This window comes from Strix uralensis, chromosome 16 (genome assembly GCF_047716275.1).
Source record: "Strix uralensis isolate ZFMK-TIS-50842 chromosome 16, bStrUra1, whole genome shotgun sequence".
NCBI lineage: Eukaryota > Metazoa > Chordata > Aves > Strigiformes > Strigidae > Strix > Strix uralensis.
In genome coordinates this window covers 9,897,194-9,909,841 of record NC_133987.1, presented here as the reverse complement: position 1 = coordinate 9,909,841, position 12,648 = coordinate 9,897,194, and the positions used below count along the sequence as shown (strand labels likewise).

The window sequence follows — 12,648 nt, the reverse complement described above, 5'->3', positions numbered from 1 at the left end:
AGGCTCAGATGAGAGTCTCTTAGTTGGAATACTCCAATTTTTATACAGCTGCGTTGAGCAGGTATTGATTAAACCACGATAGAAGGTATGAGAAGTCTGTATATAATGTCTGCAGCTCTGTACTTTCTACTAGTACTCTGTAACTCCACTAGTTTCTTAAACTGTAGCAAAAAAACCTAGTAACCCCCAAATACACTTGCAGTTGTCCCTAAAACAAGAGGTTAATTTCAGGATGTTCACACAGCATCCACCAGAAATTAACTGGGATGAGCCTGGGTATTTTTCTTCGTACACGCACAAATACAGTCATTATTTCAATTGTTTTATCACCGGTGTATTTTTAAAGAAACAAACTCTGGCCATGCTCTCCAAGAGGTAACTGATTCCCTCCTGTCTCTTCCACCTGCGCCTTCTTTGGACCAAAAAATACTAGGTAGTAGGAGATGCTGGCATTTTGTGTTTTATTCTGGGTACTGCTGGACAAATACTGACCAAAAAGCAAAAAACATCAAAAAACAGGTAACAGAGTCCTTCCGAACTCTCTGTCAAAAGTGCTACAAACATTTTTGAGACAAACTCCGGGAACATTTTCCTGCAGTTACTGTGAAACACCAAAGACAGAAGGTTGCCCAGATTCCAGCCCTACGCTGGGGTCCGTTTCCTCATGAGAGACTACAGTTCGCCATAAACTGTAAAGTTGACAAAATAACGTCACTAAAAATAATAACATAAAGGGCAGAGTCTATAGCCCTTCTGTGGATTTCCACTGCTGCTCCTGGATGCTGCCCACCCCAAGTCCCACCATGCTGGAAGCCTCAGTTATTGCCCCTTCTGGCTGTAGAAGAATCAAGCACATCCCTACTGCTGCAAGGTCACATCAGCATCTCAGCCCAGTGCTACCACGTGATGTTAGACCTCCTTTGCAAGAGGATTTCATGAAGGAAGAAAAACCCAAAACAAGAATCTTGTCCCTGCCCATGGCAGGGGGGGTTGGACTATATGATCTTTAAAGGTCTCTTCCAACCCAAACCATTTTTATTCTTATGTTTCAGTACCCTAAATATACTCCAAAACCATCCAGTAATAGTAAGTCAGCTTGACCTACCAACTCCAATGAGATACTGGAGCATCTTGTCAGAGAGGGTAACTTACATGCAAGAATGGAGAGCCAAGAAGGTGCATAACTTCATCTATGAGTCTTAACAGAGTGAGAAATGTTGGGTCTTCATAATCAAACCTTCTTCCAAAGAGAATAGCAAAGGTGATGTTGGTGGGGGCCATATTCAAAAATCGTAATTGAAAGGGTCCACCTAGAAATGAACAAAATCATAACTGTATTGGTTATTTCTGGAGCAACCCAGAGGTCTTCACAGTGGCTTTATAAAGTAGCATGAAACACTCAATGCCATCTCCAGCTCACCTTTGAAGGATCTGATCAACTCAATGAGAAAGTGAAGCTCCTCAACCATCCTTTCTTCTCCAAGGTGCTTCCCCATGCCAAGATCCCGCATGGTGGCTATGGTGAACCGCCGTGTTGTCTTCCAGAGCTCTTGAGAAGAAAAAAACACACCTACGGAGGGATTGAATGACCTGTTTGCCAAGGCGGTACAGGATTTTCTCAGAAACACCAAAAGCACAGCCGGGCAAGTGCAATTTTGCAAGCTGGTGGAGCCTGCTTGGGAGAGGACTGGGAGGCTCTTTGGGGAGCTGGCTTGGGAAAGCACTGCCCCAGGTAGGTTCAGGAGGGCAGGAGGCAATATTTTAAACAGTTGAGTGCTGTTCACACCAAAGCTCTGGGTTTGGCTTGTTTATAGCTTTGTCTCTTTGCAGCCATACACAGTAAAAAGCTCTATGCATGGTCTTTGTCTCAGGCCAACTTGTTTTTCCTTAGAAAAATGACCCAGCTGTTTCAGAGAGCAAGGCTAGGAGCAGATGACAGCCATCCATCCCTGTCATGAACAGGACAAACAATTTCACTGAACAACTTGCGTTTTAGAGGATGAATTGTACACTGTGCAGGGGGACAAGGAGGGGTAGCAGGGAGGCACCTTTGCTTACAGCTGGGGAATACCCCACAGCTGGCTAAGCCATCAGCTAAAGAAGGTGCTCAGCCAAGAGGGCACGGAGGTGTTTGGGTACAATTCAGAAGTCCTCCCTTCCCAGGAGGGCTTCCGGGACTGAACATAATCAACATCTTCATATGGTGGTTGGGAAAGTAGTGCAGTGTACCCTTCCTCACACTGGGCCTCACTCTTAAAAACAAGATTAAAAAAACCCCACACACTGTATGCATTATATACATATTAGGTCATAAAATATTTTTCTTTCAGCCCTGGATTATTCCCTTCATTGTTTTTCAATGTCTAGTCTTGGGCAATGTATTACTTTTTAGCATGCGATTCAGAAACATGCCAAAAATCTGTTTACAGAAGTAATTGTTTGAGGTACAAACAGCCCGTGCTATTGCACTCTTGCCAGTTCTTGAAGTCTTTATCATGAGTCATGCGTGATCCACGCTTTGTCTGAACTCCCAGTAACTGTAGAAAAGAGATTGCATAAGGACCTCAGCCTTCACATTGTGAAAAATAATTTCCTTCCCTCTGCACTGCAAAAAAACCCACCTTGAAATGTGACCCAAGTGCCAGTAAAAGCAAAAAACTGATAAGGCAAAGAGGAAGATCCCCAGAAGTATTTTTTTTAAGAAAACAAACAACTGCCCCCAAGTCCCACACATGTAGCCCTTGACAATAAGGATGCAGTTCAAGACTCTTAAATATTGTTGCAATTGAAACAACTCATTTAAGAAACAGCATAGCAAGTGCATCCTTATCTTTTCAACCTGCCAGTACCATTTCCATGTTGGATGTGATAGAATATGGGTATAGCTGGTCTGTCCTCAAACACATCTGCTGTGTTCAGAAGGGCATCCTTTACTGCCTCATAGCCAGTGAGCACCACCACCTTCTGAAAGCCCAAATGGACGGTGAACACAGGGCCATATTTCTCTGAAATCTAGAAGGAGAGAAAAATCAGAGCATGGAAATCATCAGTGGGAGTGGTATGTCCAGCTGGGGTGGCTGAAGAGTTGCCTTCCCTCCTCCTGTGGCCAGAAGGGATGGAGGCATGCCAGAGATAAAGCCCTGAGATATGAAATGAAAGAGGAATCAAAGCAAATAAACACTGGTCTTTTTAACCCAACAGCTTCCATAAAACTACTGTTTTTCTGAGCTGGTTGGACACAGGTTGGCCCAGTGGATTAAGAGGCAGAAGGTAACAAGACACTTTGGATACAACAGCAGCAAAAAATCATCACTGAGATCTGCCAGGTAGTTATCGAGCAACTGCTGACGGGGCAGGCTGTAATGCCACAGTCCACCACAAGACGATGGAAGAGCAGAGGCATCCTTATTAAAAGTTAAAAGCTTTGTTGTAATTAATGCAAAGAGGTATATAACATGATTCACCAAGGACAGACATATGAAGGCTCTTTCAACTTGCCTTACAAAATTACCACAGCACCACACTCTATTTTTTATTTCTGCTACACCATAGTTTTCAAACCACTGCACAGTGGGAGTTTATAGTGAGATCTGAGATAGTGGGTAGCAGGAGCTCTCTGGAGGCTCACAAACATGGTCCTGCCAGGCCTTACAAGGAATCAAGACTTGACTGAGGAGCAATGGAGTTGAAACTGCATAAAGATATCGTGAGATAAAGCCTTGTGTCCCATAAAAGGAGACCAGTTCTGGCAATGTAAACCAGAGGAGGCTCCAAAGCTTAGCAACCCTCACCGCTGTACCAAAGCAAACAGGTAGCTCAGGCAGAGTCTAATCTGTGCTTCAGCAATATAGCCAGACTTGTTTTATTTATGCAAAAAAAAAAAATGGTTCACAGGACACTGATTTCAATAATTTGCTCAAAATAATGTTTCAGTTGCTGCATCATCTACTGTACAACTTTCATGGGGAAATCGTTTAGGGATTCTCCTTTTGGGGAGGATTTTCTACTCCAGGTCATTTGTCTGCTAATACCTTAAAAGTCTTCTGGCAAGTCAGCTTTCAGATCATTACTGCAGTTCCACAAGCCCAATATAAAATCTCACCTCACCTGTAGCTGCAGCCTAGAGGACCCTCTCACCGTCCTCTGCCCTTTGCATTCAGGGCAGAGCAGACACAGTCTGACTGCAAAGGGCAAAGGATGGCAAGAGGGTGCTCCAGGCTGCAACCACAGACCCCTTTCCCAGCTGGTTTCTGCAGCAGACCCCTTTCCCAGTTGGCTTCTTGATGCTATAGTTCAACGGGGGAAAGAAGGCATCGGCGTGGCCAGTGTGCCCAATACCTTTCCCTTGAGTCTGTGCTTCACTAAGATGCTATCACCTTGCTCTTGGGTCTCAGGTCACCTCCTTTCCAGCCTCGTCTTTGCTTATTCTTCCCATCACATCCGTGCACAACCCCAGAACCCCTTCTCCATTACCCTCCTCTGCAGAAGAATTTCTGATCTTGCCAGAAACAAGAACCATAGTCCAAACCGTTTCCCACCTCCCAGGCTCTGGGTGTTGAGCCTCCTGTGAGCTGGCTGGTGTAAGATGAAGATGCATCTCCACAGGCACCTTGGAGGCCCCTCACATGGAATGGTGATGGGAATGAGACAGGGAAAGCCAGCTCCTCTTTTCTACATGGTACTAAGCAGGTCAGAGGGCTGCTGGCAACCTGATGTTAAAAGGCTTGGTGTAAAGTGCAGGATATTCCCACCCCATGTCCTGACATGGAGAATGCCTGCTGAGCCACACTTCGGCTCTGAGAGACTAAATACATTGAAATTTTCCCTTTTTTTCTGGAAGACAGATGTGAAGCAACTGTGACTCCTACAGAGAACATTGCCTTGCGTAAGTCCAAGTCATTCACTGCTTCAAATTATTTCTCCTACATCTCTTCTTTGGGCTGTACTATATTAGTTCCCATTCTTATGAAAAACTGGCAACACAAATAAGAAATACAAGCTATTTTGGCAACCACAATTAAGCATCCATCTTTCAATTTGGCTGTGTGGACACTCAAATATTTTAAAGTATTTCACAACACAAGGAAGATGCCAAAATTTAGGCCCATCAGTCTGATCTGATGTAAATGCTCGTAGTTTTCAATGTCTGAGTAGTTCTCATGTAAGCACTGCTCATATTTAACATCACCCTCTGCAGAATTGGAATTTAACAATTTCCTTGGTCATTCTGAAACCTTTAAAACAATACAGTTTTTTATATAAATGCATTTGGCACCGAAAATCATCTCAGAACTGTCACCAGAGAAGAATTTTAAATAGGAACATGCTGACATTCAACACCCTAGAAACGAAGGACACTTGTTCTTACCTTCATTAGTGACTTGTCTTGCCTTCTTATGTCCAGCAAATGCAGGTTGCCAATGACTGGAAGAGGAAACGGACCAGGAGGCAAATTTAAAGCTGATTGCTTAAAAAATTTTAAAATATAGAGTGCAGCTGATAAAAGCAATGTGCACACCCCACAGATGAAGAGGGGTACGAAGGCAGTCATGTTTTGGTGGAGCTTGACTTTCTGGAAAGCAACTGAGACACCTTTATTAGAATGCTGGCATTATTGCATAGTATTTATCCAGAGTAAACGATGTCAGGGTTTCTGCTGCGCTTTGCACAATCTTCACCTCCACCCCCAGCTCTCCATAAAAATTGGAGTTTATGTCTGTGAAAGGCAAAGTCCAAGCACAACTCATGGAGGTGAAGGCTTGCAGACTCCCTGCCGATGAGCAGGACAGGTTTGCTTCATTCCCAAAGCCTAGCTCAGATTCTTCTGCCCATAATAACTTCCCAGCATCTGGGAGTCCCATGTCTGCTTTGTTATTAGCCATTGATCATACCACTTCTCTTAAGATTTCCTCTTCATCCCTCTCTTCTATCCCCTCCATCTAACCTCTTCTCTGAACACAAACAGCTCTTTACTTTCTGCCTTCTAGCTCTTTACCTTACAAACACTGATCCCAAAATAATCCTTCAGGGTAGACAATCGTTGCTTATCCCATGGCAGAGTGAAGGAGAAGCAGGTCCTGCAGGCAAAGAGACTTGCTCCAGCCCATGCATGAAGCTGGGTGGACAGCTGGTGGGTGGACAGCTGGTGGACAGCATCTTCGCTCCTCTTCCACCTTCTTGTGTCCTTGCAGTGAAGCATTTTCTCCCAGTGAAGGGAAACAGAACTGGGTAATCTTCACATGCAAAAAAATCAGGACCCATTTGTTGCCTCTGCAGATTTGGAGCTCTGTTGCTTATTTCCATCCTCTTCCTATTTATTGACACTCTGAATCTGGACTGTCCTGAAGGCCTACATGGTATGCAGACAGAAAGCTACTCCTCCTCATGTCAGCCTGGCTTAAATGATTTGCCAGCCCAGTGTAAAACACCCAAGAAGGCACCTCTCCAGTTCTTATTCTTCCTTACTGTGAACTACATTATAGAAAGCTCAACAAGATGCAGAGTTGCTGACCTCCTCTGTTTTTTTCCCCATCAGAGGCTGGTGAAAAACTAATTCACTGCTGCAAACTCCAAAGTCATAGTTCAGTGTCATGCCTCCCTCTTTCATCAGTGCGTCTTTTAGTGAGGGGCTTTTCTTCCAGCTCCCCGTCCAGTGTTAACTGGTACCACTTTCACTCTATACACAACAAAAGAGATATAAAAGTCATGTCTTGGAGAGCTGGATTACTGAATCAATATGAATGTGGGAGGTTTTGTAAAAGATCTGCTGTTCCCACTGCTTTCTGGCAGTGTCTGGCAGAGTGAGAACTGTCAGAGACATTAGTAGAAACATACATCACCTCTGTAGAATTACCCTGATCTCACAAATGATGCAATGGTCCCGTAGGTAGGAAAAGAGCATTTGACATCTTCTTTTTGAGGCCTTTTAGATCACAAGGATTTTGTACTGCTCCATACTGTGCTATAAGATGGTATCAGTCCTGAGGATGCTTTGGGACTGTGCCAAGGTGCAGCAAGGTTCACACTTACACTGGACACAACGCACATTCAAACCCAGACTCTCCCATCCATTAGAGGCAGGCCACAGACAGACTGGAGAGGACATGATCTCAGCTCATACCCAGTCCTCTCTCCAACTGTGCACAGCCCAGGAACCGTTCATCCATCCCAAGCCCGCTGTGTTACAAACAACAGCATCTGTGGTAAGAGCAGGAGACCAGGAGTCTGGATAGGCGCCTTTGCATCCTTGCTTGGACAATGACTTGTCTATGTGGCTTTGAGGAGTGCAGTGCAGGGCTGGGCATCAGGGCTGGGCTGTGAATGCAGGCGTTGTGCCTGGAGCCCCACTCCCCTGGGGCTGACACAGCTCCTACACTTCCACCACAGTCATTTCTGGGATGTCTTTTGGGCTGCATGCAGGAAGGAGGTAAGCAGGACACGGTGTGGGAATGGCATCTTCTCACACTGTAAGAAATACCAAAAGCAAGAGGCAGAGAGATGTCACTCTGACACTAAAAATGTCTTTATGATTCCCAAAGGGAAGGGAGCAAGGAAGCAATCAGCCTCGTTCTGTACGCACAGCCAGCCCTCTGCCCTCAGCCTGCCCAGCAGGAGGAAAGGTTACTCATTACCTGCTGGGTGAAGCAACCGTGAAAGAGGCAAAGCTGGGCAAAGATAACAGCATCTTAGATGGCCTACAAAAACATTTTCACCTAAGAGATAAGAGTTAAAAATTAAAATGAAAATTAATCTTTGTCTAGGAGTAAATAATCTCTCTGGAAAAAATCAAAACCTCCCCATTCAGGGCAGGGTCATGTCACAAGTCACAGGAGAGATTACAGAAAGGGAATCACAGAAAGAAAAGCCTTTAGCACCCATGGATTTGTAGTTGGGGAAGAAAGTAATTCCTTGGGCTGTGTATAATTACTTGGAGGTTGAGCCCTTTCAAATCAGTCACTCTTGGACAAAAAGGACTAGAGAACAGAAAGAGAGGTGTCCTGCCCTGCATCTGCCCTTGGAACCAGCAACAGGCAGGTGGGGTTAAAATTCAGACTGTGATAATCACCATTTCTGGATGTATCCTACTGTAACTTTGCATAGCAAGGGGCCTCCTGCAGGAATCAGGAGAGAGAGCCTTCAAAATCTTGTACTGTGGTTTTCAGGACTACATTTATCAGGTGGATAAATCTGTCCGCCAAAGCAACATTTGGCAGTTTTGAGAAGCATCCTGTTATTCTCCAGCACATACAGCAGTCACACACTGCTCTCCAACCCTGCAGCAAAGTCCTTTTCACAAACAACTTCGTCCCCAGCCTCTCCCATAGGTGGACATCACTAACGAATTAATGTTGCTTCTGGGCATATGGTGGTAGGAAAGAGGTTAATGTTTGCTTTAGAGAAAAAGGCCTCAGTCCCATGCCAGGTTGCCCATTTCTTTGATTCCAGAATATTTTTCAAGGTGAGTACAATGAAATAACCTCGCAGCAGAGGCAAAGGCTCCATCCCCTCTGCTAGCACTCTTGGCAGCTCCAGTCTGAAGCTGTTTTACCTGATGAGCACTGGGCTGAGACGTTTAGTCTCTCCAGGGGCCACCCTGGCAGCAACTCTGCTCTCAGAGCTTTTACTCTTTTCTGAGGCTTCAGGGTTTGCTCTTCATCATCACACTGGGCTCCTCCTTTCCCAGCACCTCTGGCAAACTGAGCTGTAGCACATTTTAAAGCAGATTTCACCCTGCTTTTGAAATTCTCCTTCCCTGGCATTCTCATCCCATCTGCCTGGTCTCTGATCCTTGAAGCTTCAGTCCCAGGTTTTAGCTGGTGCTCAATTATGCACAAATGCGACATGTTTAAGATAAATACTTTTTTGCTCCTCTCTTTCTGCATGAAGATTTCACCTTTTCCCCCTCCCTTTTCTCTCTGTAAAGAACAATGTGCTCCCTGATGGTAACCATGGGCAGCCCTGCCCTCCCTGCATGGCATTTACCTGCACAGAAGGCTCTGCACTGCCGAGCCTGTCCCTGCACTGCAAAGCCACGTTGCTGTCCCTAGCACTGTGGGAACAGCCACCTCTGCTGCCCACATGTCCCCATACCAGCCTGGGACACATCCTCACGCGACCGCTGCCTTCCTGGCATCGACAGAGCCTGAGACAGCAGTTCTTCCAACGAAAACACAAAACCATGGACGGGCAAAGCCTCCCACCTCCACAGTCCCATGTTCCTGCACACTAAACAAAAGCCAACCTTGCTAAGATAAAAAGGTCAGGTCTCCAGGTTGGGTTTTTCAGGTTACAACCTACAAAACACCATTCCCTCTCTCCATGAGTGGGCTTCTCCTCTCCATCCCTGTCTCCATGTTGACTCCCTCAAGCAAGCACAAGAGTGCCGGGGGGCCGTGCCCTAGGAAGCCGGTGGGATCAGCGGGAGGCTGCAGGACCCCGTGGAGGGCAGATCAGCCAGGAGGGAGCCAGCAGCCCTCCGGCGTGGGTGGCCTCGGCAGCACTTTGCTCCACGGCTGCAGCTTGCAGGCGGCCACAGGATAAAAACTAAGCCTTTTTCCATTTATTTTTCTTGCAAGCTGTGTTTTAAATGTTACCCTGAACGGCCCTTTGAAGCAGCACGAGCTGCCTCAGACCTCTCTCTTCAGCTAATTAACACGTGCCGACAGCCGTGACAGCCTGGCGCGGCAAAGCTGGGGCAGCCCTGAGCAAGCTCTGGCCAAAACCCCACGGCTCAAACCCCTCCACGCCTTGCACAGCCAGAATGCTGTTGACCCTGAAACCAGCAAGTGCCTTTAAGTCGTTAATCTATGCGCAAGCTTTGTCTTCCAGGTTGGAGCTGCCTATCATGAACTTGTGTCTCGTAACAGAGCTCAGGAGCACCAGCTCTTACTGGGTTTGGAGAGGTTTGGGGGTTTCTGTTCTGAGCTGTAGGCCAGGCATTTGTCAGAGGAAGGTTAAAGTGCTTAAATGGTGTTAAGTGGGAAACAAGCTTCTACAGTCCTGTGTAGATTGTCTTTTTAAAAGCCCCTTCATATTTCGTGGTTCCTGGGGTCCATCACTCATTTCAGGGATGCTAACTGTTCTCCAGCGGCAGCACTTTACCCTTCACTTGAATGTGAAGTGCTCTCCAGCTAAAGAAATGCCATTATCCCTGGCTTATAGAAGGAAAAAAACAGATGGAAAAGAGAAAAGACTTGTTCAAAGGCCACGAGACAGTGACAGAAACATGAACAGAATCAGAGTCATCACTAACAGGCATACCAAAAAGGGCAACACAGTAAACATGCCCCCAGCAAATAATAAAGTAACTCAATCTATCATGATTCAGATATTTTATCACCCATGGAGCACTTGAAACATAACTTGCAGTTGCAAAATCCAGCCTATGGTTTTAAACCTGTGGTCTCACCAGTGGCAATACTGAGAAACAAGCCCATCTCCATTCAAGAGCTGTTTTAAATGAACCCAGACCTCCCCTGGAGGCATTTTAGGGATTTGCAAATTGTAGGGTTCGGAAATGCTAACATATCACTGCACTGCATCACCAGCCAAAGGAGCACCACGCTCCTTTTGGAGTTACAGATTAATATTTAATCCAATCAGTAATTTTAAGTTAAAATGTAGCAGTATTATCTGACCAGGTTAACAGCATGGACAGTTATCAACCTGCAGTAAGTGAACCAGGCGCTGGCCCATTTTAAAGAAGGATTACAGTGCTAGGCAGCTTCGTTTCCCTCTTGTTAGTGGTTCTTCAGGAACCAGGCAAAAAATCCTTGGAGGTTTGCTCCATAAACCATTAGCTAGTAAAAGTCTAATTAGGTCAGAGACATATGGTCTTGAACCAGTAAAAAATTCAACATCAGCGGCTACAATGTTATTAACCTCACAAAATTGGGATGTATTTCAGAAGCTGCTGGCTGAGCACTGAAAATTGCATCATGTTCAGTCTTCATCAGTGAAACTTTTGCCCGCCTAAGCCAGCAAAAAAGGGAAAAGGCAACAGTTTTGCTCATGAAAACTGCTTTTTTCATGCTATCATATCAACTATAAGCATGAAGATGACACAAAAGATCTTTTCTGAACAGGTTTTGCCCAGCCATTAAAATAGTCTTAGAGCTCCGAAGCCTTAGTGAAACAGGATATGACGGGAAGCAAAGCCAGAAGTAGTCAGTACACCTTATGCATCGCAATTTTATAGTTATGATAACGTAAATCTAGTTGTTGGAATAAAATCTTCTAAGTCACTGTGAAGTATTTGCAAGTACTCTCCCTTTTATAAAGAAGAGTCCACTTTCATCTCAAAAAAACACTGCAAGAAGAAATTCCTAGGCCTTTACCTCAGCTCTTGACTGACCCCACAACCAAAGCTGAGCACATCTGTGCAGGTTTAGCTGGGCTACTACCCCAGACCTGTGAACTATGAGGTGTCACTCCCACATCACCACCATGTCCCCACTCTCCGGGCGGTGAGCGACCTGCAGGAAGAACCATTTGGTGCCAGAACCCAGATCAAGAAGCTTCCTAACTCCAGAGAACAGGGGATGTCCTCAGCTTGCCACCATGGTTTATATTTCATCTCATCTCACTTACTTTGGGCTTCTGCTGAGTGGAAATGGATTCAGGAGCTGAGCTCTGGGATGAGATGTCTTAGGGAAGATGCATCAACTTCACCAAGGCCAACTCTTGTCCCTCTGACATCAGCTGAGTTTTACCATTAGTTTATGTTACAGCTTGCCATTAACAGCAGGAATCTGGGACACGCTGCAGGGGGGCTCAATCCCCTACACAGGCTCTAATAAGACTTGCTTTCTCTTTCAGGTGTCCCAGTGACGATGTGTCCGTGATCCCTCTGTGCAGTGTTCACAGCTTTGCTGGAAACAACGGCGAACCGTGTGCTGCTGTCACCGGCTCCATGGGGGATTTCTGAACAAATGCAGCTACATCTCATGCCCTACTCACATGAAGACATGCGCAAGAGGGAGACAGGCAGAATTTAGCCCTAATTTGCAGCGTTACAGCCCTGTAATGAGCACAGGGAAGTAAGTGTCTTTAAAAGGAGACAGCTTTCTAATTGCTTCTTAGAAAAGCCTTTGACATGGACTCTTTTTGGCATGACTCAGGGCTGCATTTCTAAATCCAGTTTCTCCCATGAAGTTTACTCTGGCTGTTTAGTTGGGTTGCACTCACATGCTATTTTTATTTTTTTGATCATCAAGCCTGTTTACAGCACAGAGGAACAATATGGGAACAGAAATAAAGCTGGGACAAACCCAAAGGAATGAGACCAGTAATGGTATTGCCAGCATCTCTGGCTTGAAGAGCAAGAGACCCTGCAGCTGTGCAGTACCTCAGTGAGACTCAATTCACTAGTCCCTTCTGGTTATGTATTTCAAACCTCAGTTGTGTTTGATTTACGCATCATCTGCAAACTTAATGCCAAACAGTTAAAATGCCTGCATGTCCTTAAGCTGCCAGCTTCATATCTGTGGTACATTATAAGAGAGAATATTTTCTAGAATACAAAGGCTGAGGGACTGACTGTCGCAACAGTATCACTTTTGGCTTCCTTAAATACAGTAATCAAAGTATTTTGAACAGTAGCCTACAGCTACTGAATACTTTTCTGTCTCAAAATAGACACAAGCCTCC

General features: G+C 45.4%; 1 protein-coding gene across 5 annotated transcripts in view; it reads right to left on the bottom strand.

Moving 5' to 3' along the window:
* LOC141950717 (cytochrome P450 2W1-like) overlaps positions 1-5,568 on the bottom strand; it is a 36,956-nt gene extending 31,388 nt beyond the window's left edge. For all 5 annotated transcript variants that reach the window (XR_012631141.1, XR_012631142.1, XM_074885936.1 and 2 more), the window contains exons 1-4: positions 5,369-5,568; positions 2,850-3,012; positions 1,421-1,570; positions 1,153-1,310 (exon numbers count right to left, since the gene is read on the bottom strand). Coding sequence is in view for 3 of the 5 variants with exons in the window: in XM_074885936.1 (XP_074742037.1) it covers positions 1,153-1,310; positions 1,421-1,570; positions 2,850-3,012; positions 5,369-5,551 (654 nt within the window). In the remaining 2 variants the exon portion in view is untranslated. The remainder of the gene's footprint in view (positions 1-1,152; positions 1,311-1,420; positions 1,571-2,849; positions 3,013-5,368) is intronic.
* Between the last annotated feature and the right edge of the window lie 7,080 nt (positions 5,569-12,648).